The sequence below is a fragment of the Caenorhabditis remanei genome, chromosome II (assembly GCF_010183535.1).
Source record: "Caenorhabditis remanei strain PX506 chromosome II, whole genome shotgun sequence".
Taxonomy (NCBI): Eukaryota; Metazoa; Nematoda; class Chromadorea; order Rhabditida; family Rhabditidae; genus Caenorhabditis; species Caenorhabditis remanei.
Window position 1 is genome coordinate 11,527,721 of NC_071329.1, and position 12,786 is coordinate 11,540,506.

Genomic DNA, 12,786 nt, shown 5'->3' on the forward strand with positions numbered 1-12,786 from the left:
ACATCTGCAAAACAGTTTTTCCTCATAGTCATAGAGCTCTTTGAAATTGAAAAACAACCGGAATCCTCGAAGACCTCCCTGATCAGATAAGAGAAAACTTCGGTGTTTTCTCAAAACTTTCAAAATTTGTATACTGAAAATTTGGGAAATTTTCATCCTAATAGTTTATAGCTCCTTTGACGGAGACAGATTCCTATTCGGTGCCACGCCCTAATTAGAACTCATCTGTCCAATTTCTTCATTTTTCTTTGGCTCCTTGATTCTCAAGGCTGTTGGTCACCTGCCGATTCGGTACTTGATCATTTCAATTCGACAATAACCTACATTTTTATTTTAACCTTGCATGAAACAGTGGCATCACCTGTTCTTTTCAAGAGAGAGCCAACAAGTGTTCCTCTTTTCGAAAAGTCGGGCAACCCAGTCAGTCAGCAACAAATGAAATGAACAAAACGGGTTTCGAGACGAAGAAGAAACTGTTGGGGTGGTGGTGGGTGACTGTAGTCTAAGTCTCTCTATCGGTTCCTTCACTATTTCTCATCACTGACACGCTCCCGGGGACAGAAAATAGAGAGAGGTAGATGGAGAGAGTGTTTCGCAAAACATACACAATCGTCGTCTTCTTTTCTCGGGGTGGTCTTGACTTTAGACACTCTTTTCTCTCTACGAACGACTCACTCTTTTACCTACCAGCATCCTACATCCAAAGAGGACATGCCCCTGGGCCCTCCGACTTTTGTCTCTTTTTGTCGCAGCGCCAAGAGCACAGTGTTGCCTTTTTTAGTGCACAGAGAGGGGAAGAACCTGCTCTGCAGAGAAGCTCTTGAACTCAATGAAACCAACTTGGATTGGGGAGTCTAGATTCATTTTTGAAAATGTCTTGCTGCTCTCGAGTTAGTGTTTTTGGGTCTTTATAGGCACACCCCTTGTTTTGAAGACCTACCGTAACCCTCGTTCTTCTTCTTTTTAGAATTACGCTCTGCCCAGGAACTTGTAGATTATTCTTAAGAGTTCTTGTGACTTCATGAAAGTTCACAGACTGTTTTATGAGAACTGGATGGTCTTCCAACCATCATATCTTTAAACCAGCATCATCAATCATTTGTCACTTTCCAAAACTCCCAATTCTTATCATCCGTTCTGAAAAAAAACTTGAAGATTTCGCCACTCTTCTCGTGCAGTTTCAGTCCGACTGAACTCTTTTCCCATCGAGACCAAAAGATTGTTTAACTGTGAGGAGTGTGTACATGAATGACACGAACATGACTTTTTCAACTGTCTTCTTTCCTCGTTTCACCCACTTTCTTCCCACACTGCGTCTCCGTTTCTCTTCATTTTTCTTATCACTGGTAAATTTGAAAAGCTAATTGATCAAATGCGCTCCATTGGATCTGAAGGACATTGATGACATCATCACTTAGTCACCACTTGATTCTTGGCGTCTTCTTATTCTCCTTGCGTTTTTAAAGGCATGATGATAGAGAATTGGTTTGAAGTACTTCTTCATTACCAAATTGGATTAGTTACAGTACAAATGGTTTCTGTAACTATGTTTCATCATTCCGCAATTCTTCAATCTTTCGATTCTACAATATTACACTTTCGTTCTTTCCAATGGATCTTATCTTCTTTCTATCAGACATGAAAACAAAACGGAGCATCGGCAGAAGTGAGAAAAAAGAGTTCGCATCTTGAGACGACGAGACGTCACATCTCTTGACGTGGATTGATTGAGAAATTGAAAAATCAGAGAGGAGGGAGTGATAAGAAAGTGAGAAAAGAAAAGAGAAGCTTTCCGTCGGCCGCGTGATGACCTGAATTGATGAGAAATTGAGAGGTGTCTGTGTTTAATGAGTCTATATTATTCTGATGATCTTTGTGTCAAATTACTATTAGTTGGGTGATCCGGGGCAAAAAGAAATAAAACCGGTGGCAGCAATTTCTTCGGGAGTATTTAGCATTTCACTAAGACTTGGGCAGATTCGCTCAAATTACTGAAGCCATCCAAAGCTAGAACGATCTCGCTCAGAGTCTTTCGAAATTTTCTGAGATGAAACCCACAAATATTGTAGAATAGTGCTTCCGGTACCCACAATACCTTCCCCACACCTGCTCCGACACGATTTTTATGCCGTGTCCCCTTTTTCTTGTTCTCACCTCATTCAGTTTATCAAAGAACCCGTGAACCCGAATAGCCGGTGACTGGGGTTAATACAGTAATGTGATAGATTGTATGCCTGCCTATGCACATACATCAGCATGTGCTCTCCCCTCTCCTTCATCCAGTATTCTCTAATTCTCCTCATTTCATACACTATTCGAATATCCACTCCATTCGAAAACCATCTGTCCGTTTGTGTCCGTCCTACCGGAGCGCGGGGTGGATTGACCGTAGAAGGGACTGCCATCTGCATTTCTTCACTTCCCCTCTTCATACATTTATTCTGCATACCATTCCATTATTTCCTCGATTCTCTTCCTCGCTTTCGGTCGGTTTTCCCCATTTTCCCCGGGAGAGTAATTCTATGTTAGAATGGAAACGTTGAATTTTGGGGTTTCAGTGGTTCTCAGAATTTGGAAAACTGGCTACCGTATCGAGAAAAGAGTAGTTTAGTGACAGCCTTCTGTCAAAGAGAAACTCAACTTACCGACTAATTTGAGACAGCTGAAACTCAGTAGACATTCTCGAAGCATTTTTAACTTTAGTTAACACAAAGGAGTCCACGTGATTCTGAAACAATACTCCCACGTTGCAGTATTTTTCGTTGAATGACCTGTCACGTGACTTATTTTTAGATGAAACCCTCTCATTGTTTTGAGTGATTAATTTATTGTAATAATATTTATCAAGAACTTTTGGTTTAAAATATATCTCGGTTAGACAGGTGCTTTTTGTCTATTTTAAAAAAAAGTACCGGAAGGAACTTTTACGTACAATTCAATTACCAATCTTTCGTAATTAGCACTTCTCATCCCTTCCCATAAACATACTATCTCTTCTCTCTTTACCTCGTCTGATTGCATTTCAATTCTCGAGTAATATCTGTCAAGGTGGGATGCTGAGGTTCCTTTTTCATCCAAACAACAACCACTTTATGATGTCTTTGTCCATCCGTGCGTACTATTTCCAAAGATGAGACAACTTGCCCGAGATGTCTAAGTCTCTCTTAATTCTTGTACTGTTTCTCAATGAAGGTCACTATTTTCGGGGAAAAGAAGAGTAAAAGAAGAAGACGATTGGCGCAATATCACCGCAGTGTAGACCCCCTAGTTTCTCGTCTCGTATGACAAATGAAAAAGAGTTTCCGTCTGACACTCTAAGTCTCATGGTCCTTTATCACTATTGATTAGTCGAACAGCTGGTTGATTGTCTCTATCATCATCTTATCCCGTGTTTTCTTTTCTCTTCCTTCATCCATGAATCCTCTCTTTCCTTCAATTTCATTCTCTTCATTTATTCCAAAATCTTCTTCTTCCTCTTCTTTCTCTTCTTCTTCTCTAAATCCTAATTTGAATAACTGACAACTGTAAAGAGACCTCAGAGAGCACCAATCCGAGAGTAATTAACCTAGGAAAGAAGCGAATAGTCAATCAAAATGAAATGGGAGAGTATACAGCTTGACATATTTTTTGAACACAACCCAATCTCGAGTGAATATTTGCATAATTAGTGGTAGAGACAGACAAAGAGAGAGGAAGAGTTCATCAGATTTGTAAACATTATGATAAGTTACGGGGCAGCAGCAGCAGATGGCCGTTAGAATATTTCATAAAGTAGTAGATGTGGAACTATACAAAAATATTCTAGATGATGGTTTTTTTCTGAAATATTGCTGACTTTTTTTTTGAGTTTTATCCCAAAATGAAACTGAAAATTGTATTAATTTTGCTTTTTTCCAATAAAATTTAATAAAAGTACAGAGACTCTAAATAAATATTCATTCATCAGGATTCGGGTTCTTTGTGATCTTCCGTCAGTTTTTACCCCAATAAACTAACTAACATTGTAATTAACTTAACAATATTTTTTGATTGCTCGGCTCATATCTCTGTCTGAAAATTCTCTTACCATCTCTATTTTCCCAAGCTGTCCTATTTTCAATAGTAGGCTACGCTTTTTCAAATGACCCTCTCAGATCAACTAATCTTTTTCACCCCAATACTCCTCCAAGTGTCTATAAAAACTCTTCACGGTACTGATCCCTTTTCGCTTTTTTCCCGCGTTCACCCGTTCGTTTTCCATCGTTTTTCTATTCTTCACTTCTTTATCTTTTTCTCATCTCTTCTTCTTCTTCCATTTTCTCTTCTGTCGATCTGGACGATCCGATGCGTCATCCTTAACGCTTTCCTCTTCTTTTTCTTATTTCAAAGCATCATCTCTATCTTTTTCTTTCTTTTCCTGATTTCTACTTCTTCCTTTTTTGGTGTTCACTAAGTATCACTAATTATTCCATTAGTCTTTTCCCACCTGCCATCGTTTTCTTTCTTTCTCCCAAAAAGCTTCATTTATTAGGTTGTCCCAAAAGTTTTCGAACATAGTTTTGTTAATTTGCTATAGGACAGAGAGCAAGAATCAAACCAAACAGTGCATGTTTTCCATTATATAAGACGTCGGGTGTATTGACTATAACATTCATTTCTTCTGGCTGCCTTCTCTCAATGAACGCGGTACCAATCTTTGTCCCCGACCGACTTCATATTCGTCATGTCATTTTATTTTTGTTTCTATCTAACTCCAAGATCACTGAGATTGAAGAACATATGGTTGAAGTTTATAAGGATAATGCCCCTCAACGGTAGACAATTAGCCGTTGGGTCCATCGTTTCAAAAATAATGATTTTTCTTTGGCCGAAGAAGCACGTTCTGGAAGACCAGTGGAGTTCGACATTGACAAGTTACGGGAGGTAGTGGAAAGTGACCTATTTCAATCCATTCGTGAACTGGCAACAGTAATGGGCTCTACTCACTCTGCGGTAGAAAAAGGACTGGGAGCTCTTGGCAAGTTGAAAAAAATGGGAACATGGATACCACACAAATTGTCTAACTTTCACCTTGAGCGCCAAGTGGACATGTCACTGCATCTTCTAACCCACCATCCTAATTTCAACTGGCTGGATCATTTGGTTACGTCGGACGAGAAGTGGGTCTTATACGAAAACCACCACAGGAGAGCCCAGTGGGTTGATGCTGATAAACAGCCAGAGGGTGTCGTCAAACAGGAGCTACACGCAAAGAAAATAGTGCTCTCCGTCAGGTGGTCTGTTCATGGAATGCTTTATTGGGAACTGCTTCCCGAGGGAAAAACTATCACCGCCGACTACTATTCTTCTCAATTACAAAAGGTGAAGTCCAAACTGAAAACCTCCCCTCTACACGGTCACAGAGTCCATTACCTCCATGACAACGCAAAACCACACACCGCAAAGACGACCAAGTCTCTCCTGGCTACATTCCACTGGACAGTCCTTGTTCACTCTCCGTAAAGCCCTGATCTCGCTCCTTCGGATTACCATCTGTTCAGCGACATGCATCGACCCCTTGAAAGCCAGGACTTCAAAACAAAGTCAGAGGTCGAGAAATGGTTGAAAAAGTATTTTGACTCGAAGCAGCCTGAGTTTTGGCGGAGAGGTATTGAATCTCTACCTACTAAATGGCAAACAGTCGTGGATGAAGGTGGTCACTATGTTTGATTTTTGTAATATTCTGGCTTTGAATAAATTTGATTTCAATAATGTTCGAAAACTTATGGGACAACCTAATATTTAGTCTGGTTTATTTGTTTAACAGAAACGACCTGTCAGAAAACCATGTACGTTCTCTGCCACTTTTTTAACCAGCATGGTCTCCTTTTTCCGATTTTCGACTCTTTAGGTTTGAGTGAAACATTGATGCCTTCTCTCTCCCATTTCATTTTTTTCAGATTTTTTTTTTCAAAAAATCGTGTAATTTCATAATTTCAAAAATTTTATAGTTTCAGCCTAATTCTCGTATTTCCTAACCTCGTCTATAATTTCTTTTTCTTTCTCTTCCATTACTCATCTTACTTTCTGACACAATGATGACCGTCTGGAATGAAACAATGAAGCATCCTCCCCTTTTCTTTTTCTTTCTTCTATTTCTTATGTCTATTTCTTCTGAAAAACAAGAAACAATTCCTTGATATTCCGTTTCTTTCTTTTCCTTCTGTACCATGTTTCTCCAGTTTTCAAGGCTTTTTTTCCTGCAAAATGGTTTGATGAATCAGACACTTCATCGATTATTTCCATGCCCTCGATCACATTTGATTTGATTTCCTATTTCCTCTGCTCCTCAAAAAAACGCACAACACAGTTACCCACTCTCCTTATCAATTTCCCTTTTCCGTGTCTGTTTCTCTTCCTTTTTTGAAATTTGTCACATGACAAATTTTCAGTACTCCGGACATTCCACGTCACGATCCTACTAGACATTATCACATTTCGCTCATCTTTTGAGACAAAAAAAGCAAAAGATGGGGAGCTTTTCTTTGAGTTAGATTGTAATTTTAGATACCGAACGAATGGAAAAACTCTCTTTTCCCTTTTTCTTATTTCCATATCTTCCAGCCGCCTGCCAGTCACTTTTTTGATGGATTACGGTAGATTTCACTCTCAACTTTTTTACATTTCAGATGTCGGAAGACGTTGCAGTCACTGCACAAACTATTCTCAATGGGTGAGTTTTCTTCTTTTTGAATCTTCCTCCAAAAAGGGGCGGAGCTTCACTTATCCTCTGGATAGAAGGCGTTAGAATAAGAATAGAAAGAAGAATCACATCGAATTCGAATCTTTCCAGAACCCCGCCCCATAATCATTTTCGGAAAGAGTGGCTCGCCGGAGCAGCAGGAACGACAACGCCCACGACGACCTCTGGTGGACAAATGATGACGGTTTGTGATAAAACAATTTTGCTTTTTTTCCCATCGAGATTTTATTTACTTAAGAGCTTTATATAAAACAAAAAAAAAGACAAAAAACATTGTTATTTCGATTTTAAACATTTAAATACACGTACTGCTTACGAAGTTGGTTATATCTAGTTTGGCAAGATCTGATGCTTTTTATTCATATTGGATTTGATTTGAATAATACAATAAATTACAAAAATTCCATGAATATAGTATGTTTTGATATTATTTCTATTTTGCACAGATTGTTTATATTATCCAGCCCCTCTCAAATCCAAACGTCCCACTAAATTTATTAAGATTCTCTCTTTTCCAGCTATCCCCTCCCGCCGGTGACGGACCAGGATCTGCTGGCTCAATGGCTCCAGAATCAACGTCTTCTGTATCAGACATCTCCGGAGATGCTGAAGGTGTATGGAGTGTAGATATTGATCAAGCTTTTCAAGAAGCTTTAGCCATTTATCCACCATGTGGACGACGGAAAATCATCATAAGTGACGAAGGGAAGATGTATGGTGAGTAGAGAGAGTATGAAGTGTCATAATTAGTGAAAGAATCATCAAGTGGTAGAGGGAAAAATGAATTGAGACATTACTGTACATCTGCCATTTCTATAACATCTGCTCATTTTTGGAGTTGTTTCTCCCAGCGGGATAGATCCGAAACTTCTCTTTCTTCTTCTATTCTTCCTCCTTATTTATTATGATGTTATGATGTAAACGGATTGTACACCAGACCCAGAAACCGACAAAAGGTAGTGAAGGATTAGTGAAGACAGGGCCATCCCTTTCTATGCCACCATCTCTACTTATTTCCTTTATATTTGTTTATTTTCGCTGCGGGAAACCACACGGGCGGCTCTTTCTTTCTCTGAGTCTTGACTTTTTGACCCTCCTGCGCAACTTAAATCAACACAAAACTCTATTGGATTTGATGTTGGAACATACTTTGTTCGAAGTAGAACAGGGGGTTGGCAGGAAAAGTTAAATTACACGAAATCAAGAAACCAGACACACCGGCTACTTTAAAAGCTGAATGAGAAGATAATGATAGCCCACACCTAAAAATGACTTGACTATTGTTTCAATCTCAAAACTACAGTCTTTTCATAAATGATCCCTCTGATCCAGTTTACCAAAGGTCTCTTCCAATAGGCGTCGTATTCTGCCACGTCACAAAGCACAAAAAAAATCATCATTTCAAAAATGAGTTGTCTGGCGAAAATGGTAGCGCGACAAACAAAGAAAAAAGTTTGCACATTTATTTGACTTTCCAAAAAAACTTATTCTACTGTGGCGGTGACAACTAAAAGTTACACGGAAACTTATTTGGGATACTGTAAAACAGCAATGCTTTTCTACTTTCACGTCACTTTCTTTTACCCAGACCTGCTGTTTTCTGCAGAAATACAGAATATCACCTGTTGAGTTAGAATCTACTGATTCACCCACAAAAAACTATGAATTTTGAAATCTGATTCGTCTGAATTGACGTCAAAAATGAGGTATTCTCACGTCAACTCAACCCGTTTTCACCTGAATCTGCTCCTCCTTCTCTAATTCATCAGCTGTTGATTTCTCAGCTGCTCCATGAGCAACATTTATTTATTTTTGACACAAATATATTTAAACTCATTCAGGAAGGAACGAACTAATCGCTAGATATATCAAATTGCGATGTGGAAAAACAAGGACTCGAAAACAGGTTTCATCGCATATTCAAGTACTTGCTAGAAAGAAATTGAGAGACGAACAAGCAAAGAAGAAGGTATGTTGGGTTTGTTAATTGTCTTTTCTTTATTTCTTATAATTTTTAATTTTAGGGTGATATTCCGAGTCTTCTTCAACAAGCATCCCCTCCTGGTGGAGTCAAATCTCCTTCTGCTGTTATTCTACCTCCATCTTCTGCTACTGTTGTTGCTGCAGCCGCCGCTGCTGCAATTGCTCCACGAAGTAATTATCCATCAATTATTCCTAAAGTTGAGCCGGAACAGTTGACGCAACAACTTATAATTCAATGTAAGAGAGTGAAACGTTTCAGAACAAATACAATAAAAATCATCTTTTAGCCCTGCCAAATCTGTGGCCATCCTTCCAAAATACTGGCTTCCCATTCGGAATGGATCTGAATAAACTCGTTGCTCAACCGAAATCAGAGCCAGCTGCTTCACCTGAAAAAGCAGAATTAGTTGTTGATCAAAACAAGGAAATCTCATCATCAAAACTGACTCTTCTCGGATTTTCAGCATATGTACATTGTAATAAAACGAATGTGAGGACAGAATTAGTGAAGATTGATAACACATTGGAGAAGGATCACATTGATATCTCAGTATTCTATGAGAAATATCCAACATTACTTCGAGAATTATTTGAGAATTCTGAGAAGAAAGATGTATTTTTCCTGGCGAAGTGTTGGGCGAATATCAATGTGTCGGATGATGTGCAGTAAGTTTGAATTTTGAAAAGAAAAACAGTTTTTTTAACTGAAAAATCATCTCAGGAACTGTCAATATGCAGTTGATTCTTTCTACTCCAGCAGAGAAAAGTTTCAATTGAAAGTTTCCACAATGGCGTGTTCATTCGGATCTCAAGCTGTAGAGAAGATTGAGGTTTGTCTTCTTTTTAGGAAAAAAAGAACGAATTATTTCATTTTCAGCAATATTTCCCAATCGAAGAAGATGGATCATATTCATTCATGCTCAACAACTCCCCAATGTGTGACTACATGGTCAAATTTATTGCCGAGTTGAAGAAGTTGAATGCCATCGAAACGATGAACAATGTACTGGAGAACTTTACAGTTCTACAGGTAATTAAAACTGAGATTCTGAACAAATTCTGATTAAAAAAAAATTTCAGATTGTAACAAACAGTGAAACAGAAGAGTTATTAATGGTTCTCTGCTTTGTATTTGAAGTATCTCAGGAACCAGAACCATCATGTTCTGTCTACCGACTTATAGATTCAGACGATTGTTCCGATGATTGAATTCAAACTGCCATATTTGTTCTCCCCCTTTAATTTATACATCCATTTCATTCCTTTTCTCAATTCTCTCTCCATTTAATTCGGTCACAAAACTCATTTGAACTTAGGAATATTTGTTTCAGTCATTCCTTTTTCAATACAATTTTCACTAATAAGAGCATTTTCATCTAATATCCCAACCCGATTTCCCGTGATTTCTCCCATCTTTTTTATAATTGTCTTGTGTCTCATCATGTGCAACCAGAAGAAAACTCGTCGAGCTTGTCTTTGGAATTCTCCCCAGAATTCAATCAAATGTCTACAGTGTTTAGTACGAGTTGTTTCTCTTTTTCTCCTTTCTCAAATTGTTTTTTCTTCAATTCTCTCTTGTTCCGATTCAGTTCATCAACCTCTTCTCCCCCCCTCCTTCCACAAAATCTCAATTCTCATTTTCCTCCCATTTCATTACTGTTTCAGTTATGATAGAATCATAGATCCAATTCTCTTCTCATTCCCCTCGAATTTTTCTTTTTGAAGTTTTTCAAATTGTCAAATTTGAAATAAAGAGAACATCTTTTTTTATTCGAATTGTTTGTCTGCAAAGAAATAAGAAAGCTTAAATTAAGCTACAGTGAAAAAAATGAGAGAAAGATGTGATGTTCGTTATAAGCGGTATCTTATTCACTTCTATGAGTTTTTACTGATTTTAAAGCATTAAATCAGCTTCAGGTTGTATCTCTTCGTAAGGAGTCAACCCTAATTAGAAGCTAGCGTTTTCGCGGATTCTCTCTTTCATCTCCACAAAAGTTTACATCTGTTGCCGCTCCAAGATGCCCATCTGGTAACCTCTTCTCGTTGGTTACCGCTCGCTGTCATCAGGACATTGTAAATGTCTTCACGCCGACGTCGAGTAAAAAGAAAAACCGTGCTCCGCCAAATGAGCTCTCTTATAAACATAACTGTATCGGGTATCAATGGGCGGGTTTATCGGAGCTACTAATTCTCTAAACGCCTATTATCGGTTAACTGTCATTCTAACTGTACCCACTCCCGGATAACTTGTATCTATCGACTCTCATAATGCCATCTCACTCTCCTTATTCTCCTTCTGAGACTTATCGCATTGCCAACAGCTACAAAACTCGAGTTATGAAGTTGGACACTAGAAGGGTTCTTTTGGAAACTCAAGCGGCAGTTCTTGACTTACAAATAACCGAACAACAAGCACTGTGTGCTGTTCTTAAAAACGTTGATCAGGAAAGATATGTCATATTCGTCCGCTCATTGAAATATTTGAGAGAAATGGAGAAAGGAGTCAAGGAGGAACTCAAAAATTTGAGACTTCAACTCGGTCATCAGTGTGAAATTCTTAAAAGAAGAATCTCTATGGTTAAAGAAAAGGTACCATTATTCTACACTAAAATCTCTGTTTGATTTAAAATCGAATATATTTTCAGAAAGGAGTCTTCCCACTTTCAAACATCTTCAATAGAGCTGAATTCAATAAGGAAAAATGAAAAAAAAACGAAAGTATGAATTTCTTGTGATTACAGAGTTCTGTTCTACAATCAGAACTACAGGGTGGCGAATAAGTATACGACGCTCTTAATTCTTCGATATCGGGGAGAAAACGCTTGAATCAACAAAAAAACGTTATTAATAGTTGGAATGTTCAAAACAGATTTAGTATACAAAAGGAATTCGAAGTGGGATACTTTGGCTTTGATACAGGCCATCAGACGTAAGACGCCAAAATCGCCTGTGCGCCGCGTATCGGGCGTGATCTGGACTTATGATAAACATTTTATTATTGAACCTTTTTCCAACCGTCAAAAGCAGAAACTTTTGTTATCAAAAGGTGATAGTAGGTTCCCTTAACGTTACCAGGCCCCTAATTACCTTTTTTCTAAAACTGTGATGGTCTGGGCCGCGGTGACATCTTACGGTAGAACTTCGTTAGTTTATATTTTTAAAAAAGCGAAAATCAACTCGGGGTCTTCCAAAACTTGGTTTTGAAGAATGTTTTGTTCCTCTGCACAGCTCAACACTCTACTGTACTCTTTTTCATCTTTCAACAAGATTGGGCTACGTCCCACAGTTCCAAATCAACAAAATTCATCATCTCTCTCATTTTCCTGGCTGCTGGAACAACGACTTTAGGCCTTCCTCGTCGGCGGATCTCAATCCGATCGATTTTGTCGTATGGGAATATTTGGAGAGCGAGTTATCAGGAATCTCCTACAACCCGGCCGTTGCTCTCAAGACAGCCCTTCAGAAGATATGAGACGAAGTCAACGTCGACTACCTGCGGCGCACAGGCGATTTTGGCGTCTTACGTCAGGTTGCCTGTATCAAAGCCAAAGTATCCAACTTCGAATTCCTTTTGTATACTAAATCTATTTTGAACATTCCAACTATTAATAACGTTTTTTTGTTGATTCAAGCGTTTTCCCGCCGAATATCCAAGAATTAAGAGCGTCGTATACTTATTCGCCACCCTGTAGATTCTTTTATGTACAGAAAAAATGAAGTTTTGCACACCAAAATATGATTCTCATTAGATTCGCAATAAAGAAACATTATTTTCAGATAATTCTATCCGACACGTCTCTGATTCGTCTCACATGCGTGACTTCTTACTCTTCACTGCACAGACACACAACGGCAAACCTCTACATTTGTAATCCTTCATTATCAAACTCCATACTGCTCTCCATTTCGTTTAGCTTCCTTTCTCCAATTCATTTTTACTCTCCCCATTCCCTTTTTCTTGGATTCATTTAATCAGTCTCAAGTTTCAATAACATAATCAATTGACAGTAACAGTTCATAAATAGGCGACAACTGACTCAATTCATTTAGGAATATGCTATATATTTATTATTTATGATTTG

At 38.4% G+C, this 12,786-nt stretch overlaps 1 protein-coding gene across 1 annotated transcript; it reads left to right on the forward strand.

The window, feature by feature from the left end:
• Nucleotides 1–10,972: 10,972 nt before the first annotated feature.
• Nucleotides 10,973–11,409, forward strand: GCK72_006154 (uncharacterized protein; the record flags this gene model as incomplete). Its single annotated transcript, XM_053725502.1, has 2 exons — nt 10,973–11,293; nt 11,350–11,409. 2 exons carry the CDS (start codon nt 10,973–10,975, stop codon nt 11,407–11,409), a joined length of 381 nt encoding a protein of 126 aa, XP_053589696.1.
• Between the last annotated feature and the right edge of the window lie 1,377 nt (nt 11,410–12,786).